The sequence below is a fragment of the Conger conger genome, chromosome 18 (genome assembly GCF_963514075.1).
Source record: "Conger conger chromosome 18, fConCon1.1, whole genome shotgun sequence".
NCBI classification, from domain to species: domain Eukaryota; kingdom Metazoa; phylum Chordata; class Actinopteri; order Anguilliformes; family Congridae; genus Conger; species Conger conger.
Window position 1 is genome coordinate 11,965,303 of NC_083777.1, and position 18,866 is coordinate 11,984,168.

The following is an 18,866-nucleotide window of genomic DNA, read 5'->3' on the forward strand; positions in this document are numbered from 1 at the left end:
TCCCTCCCTCCCCTCCGCCGCTGGAGATAGAGAGGAGCGGGCCTCCCTGCGGGCCGTTGAACATCCTTTCTTCTCTTCCCTCTCTCCCCTCGTCCTCCTCCTCCCCAGGTCTGCACAGCTGTTCTGGGGAAGAGGACAGCGAAGGGGGGCGCTTCGCTGTGTCTTGTGAGGCCAAGATTAAAAAGAGCAGATTTTTACAGACCGGGGGGAAAGGGCTGCAAAACGCATTGGCGGGTGCGTGCGTACGCGTGTGTGTTTGTGTGTGTGTGTGTGTGTGTGTGTGTGTGTGTGTGTGTGTGTTATGAGGCACGAGAAAATGGACAGAGGCAGAATTATAAGGGGGAAGCACACATCCTTCAAATGCCAGCCAGGGTTTGCGCTTTTATTGACTTTGTTACAGTGTTTTCACTGGTGCCTCCTATGTGTTTACAAGTCTGTAAATCACTCCACAGGCAGGAGGCAAGTGGTGTAACATGCTACAAATGGACACATGCATATGTAGGACAGCAGGGTACCGACTGCGTTCTGGGTTTATGTGATACAGAACACATAAGCCATGCGTCTGTGTGTGTGTGCCTGTGAGTTTTCTTTGTACAGTGGACTAAAAATAGGTACTAGAATGCATGTTTGTGTGATTTTAAGTGAAACATAATTCGCCTAATTTATCAGGTTGTTTTGAAAATGAACAAGCAACAGCAAGCAGGAAACAAATGCAAATCTGAACTCCACCCTTCCCTGTGCAGTCCAATGAGATCTATACTGTATGAAACTGGTGACGCATCAGCAGAACTTTTACATTTATACCCCCATGTACTGTATTTTCAGATGTATTAACTCTTAGGTCTGAATGACATAAAACCCTGACTAGTTCTAGAGCTGCAAAAGATACAATGCCTGTCAATCAACTTAAGAAAGCTTGTTACTCAATACCTGTCAATCAAGTCAGTCTGCTGTACATCCAAGTGTTTGCCCATTCAAGCCATTGTTAACATAATACAGGCTGCCGGCCTCGCACACATTCAGTCACCCAGCTGCTCACTCACTGACACCATCTATCTATCTGTCCATCTACCCACTGTATGTCAATCTGTCTGCCTGTCACACTGCAAAGAAAATTAACAGCATTGTTCTTTCGAAGGGACTGTAAATAATGATTAATTAATTACATTGATCACAATCAATACATCTGTTGTACAGTACAAGCTGGGTGAATTTCACACCCTAAGTTTATGACATGATCTGACTGCAGTAAAACTTCCACGGTGTAAGTACTGTACCTGAGACTCACTCCAAGCTTTTTGAGACACACTTCTATAGTAATATGTGTTTTGTTTTATGTCTGGCGTTAGCCCGGGGAGTAATACTCCTGTAAATTGAGTCAGTTCTTAGCTGTTTCAGACATTCAGTCACTCCTCTTCTAAGGCTAAGCAGCGCTAGCTTGCCAAGGTTTTTATAGCCTGCACCAATGCTGTCTTTGTCAATGTCGCTATCGCGTTCTGTATTAAGCGCAGTCAAATGTGAAAAGCAGCCCGGCCTGCTGGGGCCCACGGTCGCTCTCATCCAGAACAGGGCAGCGCCTGGACCCGGTCCAACCCCAGAGTTCCACAAGCGGTCGCCAGGTCCCCGACATTAAGCACACAAAAAATATGGAACCCAGCAACGATCCCTGAGGCACCCGCGTTGGGCTCGGTCATAGTTCTAGAAATATCATCCCACCCCAGGGTTGGTACATTGCTTTTCCTGCCCCTTCGCAGAACGTTCCCACACAATGTTGTTCAGAGAGGCGGGTAAACCTGAATCAGGGGGTGGCGGGGTTTCCCCCCTCTGGTACCAATAAAGAGGCACATTTTCACTCCATAAATTCCCAGCAATGCCCCAGGAGACTGGCGGGCATCGGAACATATTCTTCTCATCGATCGCCTGCGTCCGACTCTTTGTCTGGTTGTCAGATTTGACAAGCGCCTCCCATGATGATGGCACCACTACTAACAAAGATTTCCAAAGATGTCCTGCAGAGATAGTTCCAGCCTGGTGTAAAATCCAGCTGTTTCAAAACATAGCTTGAGCTGGCCAAACCATGTTGACTATGGAGCTGGTCTGAAATGGTTGACCAGCTGACCATCTGTTTCAAAACCTAGCTTAAGCTGTTTTTGTTCACCAGGTCACACATCAACATTATTGGTCATGGCGAGGTGCCCTTGATATTGGGTAGAATACCCTCAGGTAAGCGTGCATACGTAGCAGCAGGGCTCTTGGTCCCATAACACAGGCTTTTTGGGGATTTCTTTTCAGGTGGTTTGTAGAGATCAGAGGTGCTGCAGTACCTCTGGAAGCGCAGCCTCCCCTGTGAGGTCAGAGGTCGGAGGGGGGAGGAGGGGCTCCTCGGGGGTGGTGTAATTGGGAGAGTGTGTCAGGTGGCTGCTCTGCCTCGTTCTCCCTGCCTGGTTAACGGCGGTCTTGGGCCCCTGACAGTGTGACAGGCACGTGATTGCCACCCAAGAGCACACACACTGACCGCAGCGAGAGCCTGCTCTTCACGGCTGAGCTCACGTTCCAGCCGCGTGGGCGTCTCGCTCCGAACGCACACCCCACACACCGTTATCGCAGGGGCTGCCAAAATATAACTACGCCCGTTTGTGCGCGAATCACAACGGTAATCCCATTCCCGTTTTTGATTAATAGGGCAGAACTGACCGTCATGGAAGACATTTCTTGTAGATATGTGCATGTAGTGGAGTACAGTCGATTCGCTGACCAAGCCATTCCATGTTAAAGCTGTCGAAGAACCAGCCGTTTCCACAGCAACCTGGAATTCCGCAACCAAAATATACATTAACCTAAACGCAATGTGGCTGAGGTGTTTCCTTCTTCGCCAAATGGCCAGAAAGCCCACTAAAACAGCGCAAGGCATAGAGTCAGGCTGTGAGCGAGCGAGCAACCGAGAGAGAGAGGGCAATTCTGACAATTCTGAACAATGGCAGACCGCTAGATGCTAAAACCATATTGTGTTACATGTTCATATGGAATACCTATTACCTACATGTTCAATGAAAAAAAGATTATATCTGGGTGAACCCTACGGAGCTATGAAAGTACCACTGGCTTAATGCATGGGAATAAGTTAATGTATCTACAGCTAGAAGCCAGGGAAGACTTTTTTTCCATATGGATAAACCTTTTAAAAATATATGTACATAATGAGCTGAATGTGTGTGAAAGGGTTACTTTCCTTTCGCCGGACCACAGCAGGAAGACCTGTGGGGAGGGGGCCATGAGCATTAAAGCGTATGCTTGTTAAATCACTGAATTACACTAAACTAAATGAAAATAAAAACACAAACATTTGACACAAAATGGAGTCGTTCTAAATCCACCGACGGGACCCTGCTCCACTCGGGGCTCCGCTGCAGGCGAAGCAGCGCGCGTTCACCCCGCCGTTGGTTCCTGCGCTGGGTCTGGTTTCTGGATGAGGGCCCTTCAGCAGATGGCTGGGATATAAAGGTGAGCGTGAGCACTGGTCAAACAGAATGACCTCGCTCGGAGAGAGGCCACGCTCCACATTTGGAAAAGCATTTGCGTACGCTGGCTCAACGTTATTGAAACCTGGACACATTACACAGCTTGACCATAATGGCCAAAAGTCACTCGTTCACTGGCAAAGAACACATTCCAAACTGAACTGTGGTTCCTTCATTGACTACATGCTGCTGTGTCCTTGCTTTTGTCATGAATATTCTAACTTAAGAGGTACATACATAGCACTATACATTGTTTATTGCACAAATTAAACCCCATATTTTCATATTGCTTTTGAATTGAACATAATCAAATATAACAAATATACGTTCTCAGAACATCAGTGAAGTGAATTATTTGCCCTTTGCCTTCATGTTTGTTCAACAGTGTCTCTAAGAGAAATGTCATGTTATATACTGTACGCCTTTAAAATATATGACAGTGGTTTGCCACAATTGATAAGCTAATATGTTTTAATCTTTGAGTGGCATAGTGATACTTTTAAGTTGTCCAAGGGGACACAGCTGACGCAAAAAACATCATGATGAAATAATTTTGCTAATTAATTTTTTATAGTAATGCAATGGGAAAATATCATTAAAAAATGCAATGAATATATACATTGCGATTCCCTTTCACACTGCATCCCGTCATTACAGCCCAACACCATCTCCCCATCCTTAACTGATACACGACACTCCTGTCAAGTTCCTTATCATGTGTTTGTTTGTCTGCTTATTTCTGACCCTCCCTCCAATTAACATGTCCCTCACTGCGTGCTGCTCATGCTGTTTGCGTGCATTCGCGTGACACCTGTCAGTCAACCCCGGCCGCTGTGAAAAGAAACCCTCGGGTCGGGAAACAATGGCTCCCTCGCATTGTTCAGCTGCATTGGTACTTAAATGAGTTTTCCCCCGGGTCTAGCCTTGCCCGGTGGCACAGAACTACAACTCCTGCTTCGAAGCGGCCTGGTGGATATGATGGTAATTAGCGCGTGGCTAGTCCCCGCTAACTGGCCGGTGTGACGCCGTTGTTTTTCCCTCGGCGTCGTTAGTGACACGCTGAGGCCCGGATTGACAGGCTGGGCCCTGCCTGCCGCAGCCCGAACTGGTCTGGGGACTGCAAGCCGTGTCCGTGTGGAAGACCGGGCCCTTCTGGAAGAGTAATCAGGCCCCGGAGTGGAGCGGCAGGTAGCCGGCTCCCTGCGGCCGGGCACAGGGCCTGCCCTGCCCTCCTCTTAACCCCTGGTGCACCAACATCCATCATGGCCACTGTGGGGGTCCCAATCAGCCCTCCCCCACTTTACCCCCCCCCCCTCCTGGTCTCTTGCTCTCCTTCTCTCTCTCCCTCTCTCTCTCTCTCTTGCTCTCCCTCTCTCTTGCTCTCTCCCTCTCTCTCTCTCTCTCTCTCTCTCTCTCCAAGCCTGGTATAAACCCCTTCAGTACACAACAAATGCAACTTAACATGTTTGGCAAAGACAAGTATCACAGGTCTTGAACAAACAGAGAGTGAAAGATGCTCAATGAAAAAATATGAAGATAAAAACGGTTAATTTGCAATTAAACATAATACTTCTCACCTTGGCATAATCACGTGAGCTGAGAATTATAAGGTTCTATTTGTGTTCGGAGTGGTATTGAGTTATTGAGCTTCAAAGATTAAAAGTGAATGAGCTTCAAGCAGATATGACTTTTACATTTTAAATGTTTTCATACTTTGAAACAGTATTTTTGTATAAACCTTCAATCATATTTAGGGTCCTATAAACAACATCTTTATGACAAACAAATTTTTATCAAAAATTTCAGTTAGAAACATTTCATTTTCAGCTCGCAAAGCTCTAGTTTCTTTATTGATTTGCATAAACGGTGCATGTTTACAGACTGTGGATGCATACTCTCAATTTTATTCTCTAAAGCTGTTTATGATCATGTTATGGCCTTGTTTTATATTCCTGTCACAGATATTGGGAGAAAGGTGTTTTATCCATGTTACTAACACACTGGCACACATGGTTGGTTAACTAACCATGATAATGCTTGGCAGCCATCGAAAACCATCCAACACAGGGCACTTCTATCCTCAGAGCTATGAAAAGAGATCGCACTGAACTACCCTGCGAATGAGCCTTAGTCTACCACTTAAAATGGGTAAAGTTAATCATTTAAAATATATTCCCTTAATTGTTGGATAAAGATATTTGTTATTAAAACATAATGGCAGTCACAGAGAAGTGCCACTCTGACAATCCTGTGTTACCGTTTTCTTCATGGGTAAAGATTGTGTGCTGCAGCTGTATTAAAATGAAATCAACAAGAAGACACTCAAGGTGTAGCCTCACTGTGAAAGTCCCTCTGCTAAATGACTGTTTGATGCAGACACACACATATCCCAGAGTCCTTCACTCCCGACCGGAATGCCTTCAGTGCTGTGGGTTGAAAAGAAATCCCGATTCCCATGTTAGTCATCCCGGACAGGTTAGACACGGAGGGACAGGGAAGGGCTTTTCGGGGTTAATGGGGAGCCCAGCTCAGCCCAGGGCTATGCAGAAGTGCTCAGCCATGGAGCATGACTGTTGACTTTTCAATGGGCCATTAATACGGGACTACTTCAACACAAAACAAAACCCACAGATCAAAAAAGGCGAGGAGGTGGAATGGAAAAAAAGCTTGCTTCAAAAGAATGCAATTCTGTAAGGAGAGGAAGAGCTAGCATTATGTGTGGGCCCATCGCTGTGTTTATTTTTGAGATAGCTAGAAGAAGAACATCCCAAGAAACCAGAAAAAAATATACTTGTATTATCCCCCCACACCCCTCTCACCTCTCATCCCTTCGTTAGTTACAGCTGTCATAAAACCCAAAGAACAAATGCCATTATGTGCTTCCATTTCATTTAACAATAATTTTCAAGAGTGTCATATGCAGTAATGTTGCAGCCAACCAAAATAAACATGCTCGATAGTCGGTCCTGTATCATGCATGAAGTGTATATTCTGATAACAGCTTTATAAGTGCAACTGAGAATTATAAACTATGTTACTTGGTGGCTTTTATTCCCATGTGTTAAACAGTAAGATTAGATGGGGTTTAGAAGGTACACACATTTAATGTTATTGTGTATTATACATTGCATCTTGCATCTTAAAATTACCCATCTGTGTAAAGTAAGCATGCAGGCAACCGGCCATGTTCAATTTTGTTACTTTAGAATCACCTTCCTTATTTTTTCGCAATTTATGGGATAAATCTATAAATGCAAGTGTTAAGACTGTTTGCAAGTAGTAAGACAATGTAACCCAAAGGGAATTCTTACCAGTGCAACACTAACAGAATTTGGCGGGTTTAAAACGTCACCATGAGGGCTGGCTGTTCTGTCTTCTGGCGCTATTTTCAAATGTATGCTTTTTACCACGCTTAGATATACTTCTCGAAGACTTAACAAATTGAATACGTTAGTTATGAAGAGTGCCCCCTCGCGGATACGTTTTACTATTGCCTAAAATGTCTGGGTAACCGATTACACAATAAATGTTCACCGAATATACTAGTTGTTGTCATGATGCATTGAGTCAATGCGGCAACATTTAACGATTTTAAACGCAACTTTACAATATCAGGAGGGTTGGTAAGTATTGAGAAACGATGGTATGAATTTTAAAAATCCGGGAAAATATTGTTCCTTAATATCTGCACTGAGTAAACGCAAAACAATTGAACAATTAAAGGAATACGATTAAATTAAAACGCGCGCGGAAGCCCGCACACACATACTCGCAATATAATGCATAGGATACTTTTAAATATTTCTCAATTTCGAAACACCGGTCTCCGGGTGTACTATATATTAATAATAAATATTGGATACATTTGGTCTACCGATAGGATTTTTTCAGAATATGTATTTTTCATTATATTTAAAGAAATTGCCAATACCAGGCATCATGTGGATATGGCAGAAGTGTGATGGAGCGAACAGAATTCGATTGAAGCGTGAAGTGCAGCGTGTGTCCGTAAAATGTGTATCTGTGTCGTTGAACCGTGTTTGATTGACCCAGGCAAGACGTTCTGAAAACAGTATTCTGTCACGTATATAACTGATGCTGGGGCGTTGACCAAAAAATAATTCAGCCGGTTGAGATGAATACCTGAAAAAAGGTCGATTCATGTCGAGACCTTCAACTAATTAATGGGGAGCAATCAACAGAAAATGCATTCTTCTGTGACTATTGAAAGCGTTGAATGTGGCGACAAGGGCGTGGGGTTTCAATATGATTCATTTTTCTAGCTATAGATACTGGTTGATTAATAGAAAGAAGTTGTTAAATTAATAAAGGTTTTTGTTTTTTTCCATTGGGGGGAAGGGCAGAATCTAGGCCTCTATGGTGGTAGTATTCTGACTGTACCAGGGACTATTCACTTTGCATTTGGATAAATTCAGGTACATTGTGGAATAAAATCAATGGGATTTTCATGATCAATTTAGATTTTCAGAATAAAAAAGACAAATGTTTTGTTATTACATGGCTGTATAAATCGGTGCACCTGCAGAAGGCATATTATAATAATGGAAAAAAAAGGTAAAAAAAAAAAAAAGGTCTATTGACATTGAATATGTATGTACTGAAGAGTAACATATCTATGCGTTTGATACGAATGACAAGACGTTTAAAATGATAGTTTAAGTCAATTTAAAAGTTCACTAAGCAACTCCATGTATTTATCATCGCTTTGGATTGTTGCAACATGACTTTCATTCTTAAAAAATGATCAAGGTCCATATAAGATGAGTTAATTTTATGTTTCAGTTGAGAGGACTGCGCCGCCATGTGGCCGGTACATTAAGTTCCTGAATTTCGATATTACCTGGCATTATGGTTCCTGTACCAGAGGCCTAACTAAATAAAAAAATAAAAGAAAAAAATAACTGAGCAGCACCGTGTCATTGCATAGTGTCAAAACAAGCATGGATTTTTCTGATATTGTTCTGGAAACATGCATGAAATGTTCTTTCTTGCATCCTTATATTAATTAGAATGTAATCCGCTTCTACGTGAACGTGCCTCTTGTACAAATAACATAGGCCTACTTTTTAAGCAAGTTTTACTGTATTTTGGTGGAACGCGTGTCGCTGACTATAAGTCTACTTGTTGCAAATACAAAAGCCTTATTTGCCAATGTACATTCTCAAATTCAACAGAGGTGACCAAGATTATAGACAATCATTAAAGAGAAGCGAACGAGGCGAGAAGAGGCCAATTTAAGCAGAGGCGAGTCTGTCATTCTTGGGTGGGCAACGACAAGAGGGAGTTGTTTTAAAGTCGCTAATCGTCTGTAATCCTTTTAATATGTCTGACACTTTTCGTTACCAATACACAAATCAGATATTTCCCTGGTGCGCAGATCATTTTCAGGCCCGCGAACCTGTAAACGAATTGGTAACACAATAATACACTAATAATACAATTCACTTTTTACATGCTTTTGCAAAAATACTACGAGAGAGAAATTAGAACGTATAACTCGAAATGCTGTTCAGATGGGTGGCCAACACAATTTATTGATATCTTGTATCAAATTGCGTCCCGACTGCATAGACATTTTTGAGAAGCTGAACAGCTAGGCAAGATTTCCCCCACTTTGACTCACAGAGCTAGTTATATAACAAAATGTGTAATGACAGATAGTAGTAGCCTAATATCTGTGCATTAGTCTTTGCTCTGTGATCACACATACCGTACAGGCTCCTCTTACTTCGTTTTATAAAGAAGCGTCAATGCGTTTCGGATTAGCCCCTCCTGCTTTCCCGCTAGTGTTTACTTTTTTTCCCCAGGTGGAGGTATATATCAAATGGGGAGGGGGGGGGTGTCTTTTGTTCTGAAGAAAAGGGGGCTTGTTCCTTGAGGAACATCCTACCATTTTAACCAGGGGTACAAGCGTGAACGGGGGGTTGACATTGGAGACGGGCAAGGCGAGTACAGGACGGACAGGGGAAAGAAGTCAGTCTCGCGCCACAGCTCACCGAAGCAACATCACCCCTTGGCTATTACCGCACGGGATGCACAACTCTACGCCTTCTGACCGACTTTAAGGGGATCCACTGAGTCCAGACTAATTTATCATTAGAAGCCCAGAAGTCAGCTTCAAGGGATGCTTCTCTCCTGGGAACCATATATTTCGGCATACAAATACATGCATTAATATAGATGTATTTACAGTAATCTGTCTGCAACTATCACTGTGGATGTGAAAGGATTTCTGTTTCTTTGCCGTCTTAGTCGAATTTTTCTTGAACAAAAATACAATAGTCGAGGTTTAAAATGCGCACCTCGTTGTTGCCCCCGGTCCGCTTCAATGTATTTGATTCAGAAGCAGCCGATTATTGAGGGAAGCTGAACTGACACTTGCTATCAAGAACAATAGTTGCATTTTTATGTCATCGCTCCATACGCCCGGCCGGTCGAGAGGACTTATAACATCGAGTGACCCTCGTCATACGACGGACTTGCTTGTGCTTATATTCATTTTAATGAATTATATGGGCGCATCAGCATTGACATCTTTCGGTTTTAATTCTGACTTTTCATTTGGGATTTAAAATATAATTTCTTTCTGAAGTAAGAAGGGACGATGAATCAAATGAGTTGACCATCTCCACTTTCCCACAACTGATTTTCAAAGAATACCCTGCATTGGTACAGTAGGGTTGCTCAAACTGACAGAAGGACAATTACCACGATCAAAATGAGACTGATTCCATCAAGACTGAGCTATCTGTAAGTACATTTCCCGGCGACTTCAACCTTACGATATACCATACGAATTTAAGTATGTCTAAGTTTATATTTTAAAATAATAACTGAATGTCGTTTTCTTTTTCAGGTTCCTTCACTTCTTTGCGTTTTGCTACTATGCTCAGGTATGTCATTTTGCATGATTTAAAATGCTTTCTGTCAAGTTGCAAATTCCAGTATGTGTAAAGCCTATGTAAATGGTTTTATAATAGTTAACGTCTGATCAATATGGATACACAAATTGTCATATACGCAATGAAGTGATGATAGGACAGCATCAACAAATAACTGCACAGACCAATTTCCCCGACACCCTTCACAGATTAATAACTGGCTTGATCGAAAACTATATAAAATATGGAAATTGCTTACGGCTGAAACACGAAAAATAATCACAGTACAACCTATTGGGACGATGTAGTAGCCTATAGAGTAACGTCAGCACATAGCATCTCATCAGATGGACATCACACTGGGTAAGGACAGCGGTCATGCCATATGCAGCATTCGCCAGAAACTGGCAGGTATATTTTGAACATATTGCCCCATGCCGAAGCTGCAAGCAGAGAGAAGTGTGCCATCGACAAGTCTGAAGAATACGATGGGAGAATTAATTTGAAGTGAAGTTTCAGATTGATCCCTAATCTGTTTCAAACAAGGCCTCCGAAATGTCATGGGAATTTATACTTTGATGCAAAGTCTGAATTGTATTTCATTTCGGTGCAGTGATTGGCCTCTTAAAATAATTAACACGCATCTTTAAACGCTGAATACTGCACCGCATTTCAACACTCGATTAAATTGCTTATTCTTAGAAAATATTCTATTTTGATTATTATTGCTCCTGTCGATATTAAAGTGGTGCTATATTGATTGTAGTTACATTCATATTGCAAAAAGGACTGTAAAGAACGGATCGAAATATGTTTTGTAGCCTACTCATTCTATAAAATCGATCTAGCAAAGATGCTGGGCCTCTTCATCCAATGGTATAATATTCAATGTGTTATATGTTGTAATATCCAAAGTTTTATTGTTGGAATTATCCACGCACCGTTGTATTTTGTGTTTATTCTATAAACTACCATCAAATAATGAGTCAATTATTGCATTTATTGATTGTGTCATATTTAATTTCTGACAGGTAACCATTCAGTCCCCGCCTAATTTTACACAGCATGTGAGCGAGCAGAGTAGAGTGACGGACCGCGTGAGCCGCAGGTTAATACGAACCTACCAGCTTTACAGCAGAACGAGCGGCAAGCACGTGCAAGTTCTTGGAAACAAGAAAATCAATGCCATGGCCGACGACGGAGATGCGCATGGTAAGATTAGTGTATTTTCACGATTTCTCTCGCTCTTTAATTTAAGTGTAGGTATACTGTAGGCTACAATAAAATTGGGCTGTGATTTTTAAGAATCTAAGATATCTGAAAGTACTGAATAAACAATTTTGCGATGTGTTATTGACCTACTCTAAATAGCCATTGATGTGTTAATTATGAATTCTAGCAAAATAATGCATCGTTTAGAGCTTAGAGTTAGTATTTTTCCAGTTCGTTATTGTACCCTGTTGTCATTTGGCAGATCTGACAAATAAATAGGCTATGCTTATATTAGATTATTATCAAGGCCATAAGTAGAGTAGTTGTGATAGTCGTGACATGTAAGTAACATGAACATAGTTGATTGTTTTTCATTATAATTATTATAAAAAGCGTCCATTGAATTTAGGGGAAAAGCCTATGGATGACGTGTCCGTATCTGTGCATACAGTGTGTATATACCCTGTACACTTGTGTTTGGTGTGTGTCTGTGCGTGCGTGCGTGCATGCGGTTAGGGGGGGAGGGAGGGTTGTCAGCTGGTAAAGTTGAGAAGAGACTGCCGAGTGCAAAAAATGCAAAATGGATTCTAGATTGTTCTGAATGCGATTCTCCAGAGAGAGCCGCGTGTCTGGAAGAATCATTAGAACTCATCTTATACTTCAACCTCCTGAACATTTCCTGAATAGCTTTCCCTCCTCCTCTGACCAGCGCGAGGACAAAAATATGTCGAACCAGTAGTCCCACATTTTAGGTACATCTCTTCTTTTGTCGTGTTATTTTGCCACTGGATAAAAAAATACATATTTTAAACCATAAAATGGCTTAATGACTAAGCCAATTTTCCAGTTTTCTGTGATCTTTAGGGCAAGTTAATATTATTTTTTTCCTGCATATGTTCTCAATAAATCGTGTATTACTTTTAGAATATTTTTGACATCAGTTTCAATTACTAGGTGACATGTATTGGTTGCCTACATTTCATATGACCTAACTGAATCGGGACATCTATGATCGCAAATGTGTATCCCAAGCCCTGATGGTCTCAGAGGCCAGGCTATGTCCAGAGAAGGATATGATGTCACCGGAATCACCTCAAACAGCTTCCGGTCTGTTCTGCTTTTCTAATTCATTTTTATTTGGAGCCCAGTCTTATGGATAATATACACGGGATTCATAATATTCAGCGTATTCCGAGCACGGGTGAAGTTAGCACACGTCAGGACGCGGGGGAATCGCGGTTCTGTTACGTTCGCACCGCCGGAAGGACTGCCGCTGACATTGGGCCAAAAACGCAAGCCAGGACTCAGCTGTCACTCAGCGTCTGCGGCCAGGCTCCTCACCAGTGCGTTACCCGACCACCCCCTTCCGTCTGAGCCGCGACTCTTTCCCAAACGCAGCAAGCGAGGGGGCGGAATCGGCATGAGTTTTTTTCTGCCAGAACCCAAAAATACAATATCAGAGGCAGTGGCTTATTAATTTGATAATGTACAATATGTCATTCTGAAGGCTGCTCGTGTCTTCAAATGCCAACAGTGGTTTAATGTCGAATGTTTGCTGATATATCGTTTTCAAACTGTTCTTCATCAACAGTAAGGTTTTGTGAAATTATGGGATATTTAAATTGTTTAGTGTTTAGGTGTAATTGAGCAATTCCTCATTTACTTTTATTTAATGGCTATGGTGATATCACCACCGAAAGAGGAGTAAAATGGAGGAATGTTCATTGAAATTATATACTTTGAAAACAAACGTTATATTAGTTTTACATCTGATCTTTGATGAGGTTGTTTGCCATTTTTTGTATGTGAATTCAGAATTATGAAAAGACCCATCTTCCAGGTTGGCTTTGACATTTATTTTAATTTTTTTCAAAGATTGGATGAGATACATAGAGAAATAGTCCCCACAGGTTTCATGTTTGTGTGTGTGTGTGCGCGTGTGCCCATTCTTTTGTGGAAATATTCACAAGATAGTCAGAATCAATAATTATACCATTGAAACATGTCCATGGGAAATTTATCCCAGTTGTTTAAAATGCTGTTCTTATTTCTCCCCAGCCAAACTGATAGTGGAAACGGATACATTTGGAAGCCGCGTGCGGATTAAGGGTGCAGAGACCGGATACTACATCTGCATGAACAAGAGAGGAAAACTGATTGGCAAGGTAAATATTGATTGTTTTTAAGTAATAACTGCAACTTGAGCAATCATTGAAAGCGGTGCGGGAAATAAACACCGGAGCACAGATAGAAGGACCAGGTGGAAAAACACCTAAAACAAAGCTACTGTCACAACCATGAGATGTCAGAACATCAATGGTTATTATTATTATTAATATTAATAAAAAATACAATGATTGTAGTAATAGTAGAGTTTCATTTCTTGCTAATGTCTGCTTAATCTGAGAAATTCAGCAATTGTATTAATACCAAGAGGAAACAAGCTGAAATAAATGGAAAAACACATTTCTAAAATAGCCATGGACGAATGACCCCATTTCTCGCGTCTTTTGAGGAGCGTTATTAGACTGAGATGAACGAGAGAACAATTCCAAAGAGCGCAGCAATAGCAATATCTTAACATCCCATCGCACCAATATGTGCATAGATCCACGTTTACCCGTCTCAGTGAGCTGTGTTTCAACATCTCCGGGGCGTTCTCTCGTACCAAGGCCCTGGTGGGGCGGCTCTGAAGGGGGAAGGCGTGTCAGGAATTGGATCCCTTGGTGCTTTTCGCTGGGCATTCTTGTTCCGAGGGTAGCTTTGCGCTTCCTTCTCGCTGTGCTGGGTAATAAAGCGAGAAGCACATCCCAGCCCATCCTCCCTGCACCCCGCCAGGTAGACCATCTGCCCTGGAGCCTGATCTTATTCTATCTGACATTCTGCCTGCCCACAACAGCCTGTTTGGGATTTGATCGGTTTTGGTTGTTATTTTTAAACCGCCCGTTTTGTTCTTAAGTGGTCAGGGATACGTTCACACTGTTCAGGTTTTGCTTTGTTTGCGGCGAGTGACGCAAGATTTGGCAGCCGGGAGAATCCGCGTTCTTTTTTTTGGGTGCCGCGACCAGACCGCGGCCTGGCTTTGCTCCTGCTAAAATGGTCGCCCTTCTGAACCCACACGATTGAAATCGCACCCCATCTGTAATACTATCCGCTGAGTCAAAACCACCATGCGTAAAAGATGGGTATCCCTTAACATGAAGCTCACAGTGCTTGCAAACCATTGCATATAAAAACATGGTGGTTTCCGGATTTGACACAGACATGTATCTGTTGCTATAGCTGGTATTGCCTTGTGAGGATGGGCTGGTGGCTGCACAATACAAGTGCCAAAATATTTGTATATTGAGCTCAGGCATTTTTGGGGAATATGTGTGGAGAATATATTTATGGAAAAAAGTCCCTGTCCCTTCGGCAATTGTATCTTTCAACAGTCTTCCGTTACTCGGAAAGCCAGTCCTGGGGTCTGAATGATTTAATCTTTTTTTTTCCGCTACCTACATTGTTACTACATACATTACTGCAGGTAAACAAATTCAGGCATCAAAAAATGTATTCTTCATTACTTCCGAGATTGTTGACCCAGCACAGTTCCATGTTGCATGAAAAGATTTATCTTTTGAGGATGGATTTGCATTTTGTGTTTACTAAAGGGAAAAAATGCACTGGCTACTGCAGTCATTTCCCCCAGCCTTGATCTCTGAACATAATGTGTTCAGCACATGCTCCCAGCGTTCAGGCAGGAGTGCTTTCACTAAACCATGCCTGGGGGTTTGCAGGGCTCCTTGTGTTAAATGTGAGATTTTTCCATCAATAGCTTTTAACCTCATAGATCAGGACTGGGCAAGGAAGCCTGTATGCATTTCTGGATTTAGTTTGCTCTTAATTATTTACTTTGCCCAATCATTTACGTGATTTGTAATTTTACCTTAATTTACTGATGAGCCAACAAATCACAACTGATAACTGTTCTTGCATCCATACATAAAATGTTTACAGTGATCTAATCTATAAGTGAATTGACATTGGCCTGTATAGATAATTAGCCAGTTGGGCTAATTGGTGGAAGCCAAAGCCAGCACCCACACACCGGCCCTCCGGGAAGGAATGGAATTTCCCACCCCCATTTTGAGACTAACGCTTGACACCCCCTCTCTCTCCCTCGCAGAGAAACGGTCAGGGGAAGGACTGCATCTTCACCGAGATCGTCCTGGAGAACAACTACACGGCCCTGCAGAACGCCCGGTACGAAGGCTGGTACATGGCCTTCACGCGGAAGGGGCGCCCCCGAAAGGGCTCCAAGACCCGGCAGCACCAGAGGGAGGTGCACTTCATGAAGCGGCTGCCCAAAGGACACCACATCGCCGAGCACCGGCCCTTCGACTTCATCAACTACCCTTTCAACCGGAGGACTAAACGCACTCGCTACTCTGGGGAGCGCTAAGCCCTGGTGGGGGAATGGACCACAACCAACAACAACAACCACCACCACACCGAGCGCTAATGCTGGACTCGCCACGTTTTGTAACGAACAATAATATACCTAATATTTAGTTGTTTATAATTTTTCAGAAAGCAAAAAAAAAAAAAAAAAAAAAATGAAATAAACAAGAAATCTATTTTTGTACTCGAGGCTAAAAGTGCTGACTTGTATAAAATGTTTTAGAAAGAGATGCACATGATTTCCTGGGACCTGTGAGCTGAAGTTTGGTAGTGCGTGGGCTTTTTCGTCTCTTGTTTCTTCGTTTGTTTGTAGAGTATTTGCTACACCTCACATGCTGCTCGCGGAGACTTGAAGGGCCTCGGAGATCGCACTGATGACAGATAGCGCTGTGTAAATTCACAAAGGGTACCTTTGCCATAGCAACAAGAAGCTAAAAGTGTAGCCTCTGTGGTTTTCGGTTAAGTCGTCTCAACAGACGAGATCGAAGCGAACACGCGAACACAGCTTTAAGTACATGTTATTATGGCAGCTACTTTTTGATAATCACAGGTTTCCTGCTGTTGATTTAACTGTAAATTTGAGGTGTAAATGCATTCTTTAACCTATAGGAAGCCCTTGGTTTTTGTTGCTTTTTGTTTGTTTTTTATACATATATAAATATATTTTTATTCGAGGATATGTAAAATAATTTTAATGATGGAGATATTTATTTAAAAATGTGTAATAAATTTACATTAGGAGACTGAGACTTGTTTTACTCATTTATTTACAATTTAATTGGCCTCATCATCTGGCAATGCTATTTCTTTAACATACAAAACATTTGGTTTCCAAAAATTTTTTGGAAGAAAGTGTAAATTCTGGAGAAAATGTAGAAATAATGGATTTTGGATTTTCCCTTTATTCCAGCAATGGACCAATATTTTTTCCAGGAAATTGAATGGTTCCAAATATTTTAAAATGAGGAATGTGTTTCAAAGCTGCTCAGAGGTTTCCGATTTTAGTTCAATTTCCACAAATAGCCAATTTGGTTGTGAATTGACAGTTAAGAGAAACTTAAACTTAAGCATAAAAAACATTTTAATAACAAAAACGTCTTACAAAAGACAAGAAAACATGCATTGCATACCATAAAAATAATAGTATTGACAACATTCAGAAAAAATTACTGCAGTTTTTCAACGATCCCTCACTCCAGAAATCACCCAGCACATGATGAGTGGGACATATGAAAATGTGCTCTCTGTAACTCTACAGGGTCCATGGTCCTGTATAAATATGCAAGCAGTATGTGAAGGAACTTCATAAAGTTTTAACAATGGAGTAAATTCTTGGAGCAGTCAATCAAAGGCCGTTCAAGGCAGAATATAACTGCAGAGAGAGAGAGAGGGAGGAGCAGCCACTAATCCTGGGAGAGGAGGTGGAGCATTGATACTGGAGACTCCTCTCAGTCTCTACACTGGGACTCACTGGCTGCCATTCAATCAACATTTATCCTTAACTAACTAACTAACTAACAATTACAAACATTACCCCCCCCCCCCCCCACAAACACAGGATTGAGAGTTCAATTATCACTAAAACGAACAAGAGTTAGAGAGGGAAAAGTGTGTTGCTTGTATTTAATCAAATTATGGACATAATTGATTGAAACTGGGCATCCAAACTGCAGCAGTGAACAGCAAAACTAGCATGACTGTGTGTGCTCTGAGAATCTGTCTGAATGCATATACTGCTAACACATATCAGTCATTGATCATTGATACCTTTACAATAGATTTCATCAGAAAATAATAATAATTAAAATGAAATAAATACGACAATGAAAAAACCCCACATTTTTTCCTCTTGCCTAACTCTGAGATGTGAGCACGGTACATGCGGGAGGTGCTCTGTTAAACGGTGGTGCTCTGTTAAACGGTGGTGCTTTCTGAAATGGTGGTGCTCTGTTAAATGGTAGTATTTGAGAAGCAGTCTCAGGCCCGGGGCCCAGTGGGATCTCCCCTAGGGGAGGGGGGCAGTGATGTTTGGTTTATTCTTTAGCTAAAAATGCTGCAACTGTTTCTCAGCGGTCCTTCGTGTGCAAAGGCAGGCAGGTGTTTTTCTTTAATCTCAAACCTTTAACACCCTGTAGCTTAATCTGATTGGAAAGGCTTTGTTGTTCCAAGGAGGGTAATGTGTTTGTGGACAGGTTCTGGGTGAATTGTGGAGGCCAGTGTGAAGAGAACGGATTCAGGTCACTGGGGGTGTCTGGGGTCAGGACTCGGACTTGTTCCGTCGAGATTCGGATTCAGACAAATTATGAATCATTTTCACAAGACACCTCGTACAATGAAATAGTGCTCCTGTTAGCATAGCACACAAATAGTGCTTTTATCTGGAACAGTGCAGGCTTCAATCCCAGGTGTGAATATGGTGTGAATTGTACATTGAAAGTTACCAAAGATGAATGTCATCAGTGATATTTACAACTGCATCAATTAATGATGCTCAAATAACTTTAAACAAGAAATTACAGTATGACTATCAAAGGGGTTAACTGTCAAAGTTTAATATAATATAATAAATACAGCATCCATTCGTGCATCCAGCTTCTCAGTTATCCAACTCTTTATCACTGCTTCCCACTGTTATGGACATACATTATAGCGTTATGCACACAGTCAGTACTAGCATTGGGCAGTGGGCATCTGAATTGAAATGGCAGCTATAATAATGTGTGATAATGTGGCAATGTTTGTCAAAATAATATACAATGAACAATGTAATGAACCATGCAAGGTCCATCAA

At 41.9% G+C, this 18,866-nt stretch overlaps 1 protein-coding gene across 1 annotated transcript; it reads left to right on the forward strand.

Moving 5' to 3' along the window:
* The first annotated feature begins 10,135 nt into the window (after nucleotides 1–10,135).
* On the forward strand, nucleotides 10,136–16,254 carry fgf8a (fibroblast growth factor 8a). Its single transcript, XM_061228385.1, has 5 exons — nucleotides 10,136–10,289; nucleotides 10,396–10,432; nucleotides 11,452–11,632; nucleotides 13,691–13,797; nucleotides 15,801–16,254. The coding sequence occupies exons 1-5, from the start codon at nucleotides 10,258–10,260 to the stop codon at nucleotides 16,074–16,076; spliced, it is 633 nt and encodes a 210-aa protein (XP_061084369.1). The 5' UTR covers nucleotides 10,136–10,257; the 3' UTR covers nucleotides 16,077–16,254.
* Nucleotides 16,255–18,866: the final 2,612 nt, after the last annotated feature.

What these genes read in the sequence shown, in the direction of transcription:
- fgf8a (XM_061228385.1), top strand. Translation starts at nt 10,258, where the DNA reads ATGAGACTGATTCCATCAAGACTGAGCTATCT. An exon ending in CCATCAAGACTGAGCTATCT is followed by an intron (nt 10,290 to 10,395) that starts GTAAGTACATTT and finishes TTTCTTTTTCAG; the next exon opens with GTTCCTTCACTTCTTTGCGT. An exon ending in GAGGAAAACTGATTGGCAAG is followed by an intron (nt 13,798 to 15,800) that starts GTAAATATTGAT and finishes TCTCCCTCGCAG; the next exon opens with AGAAACGGTCAGGGGAAGGA.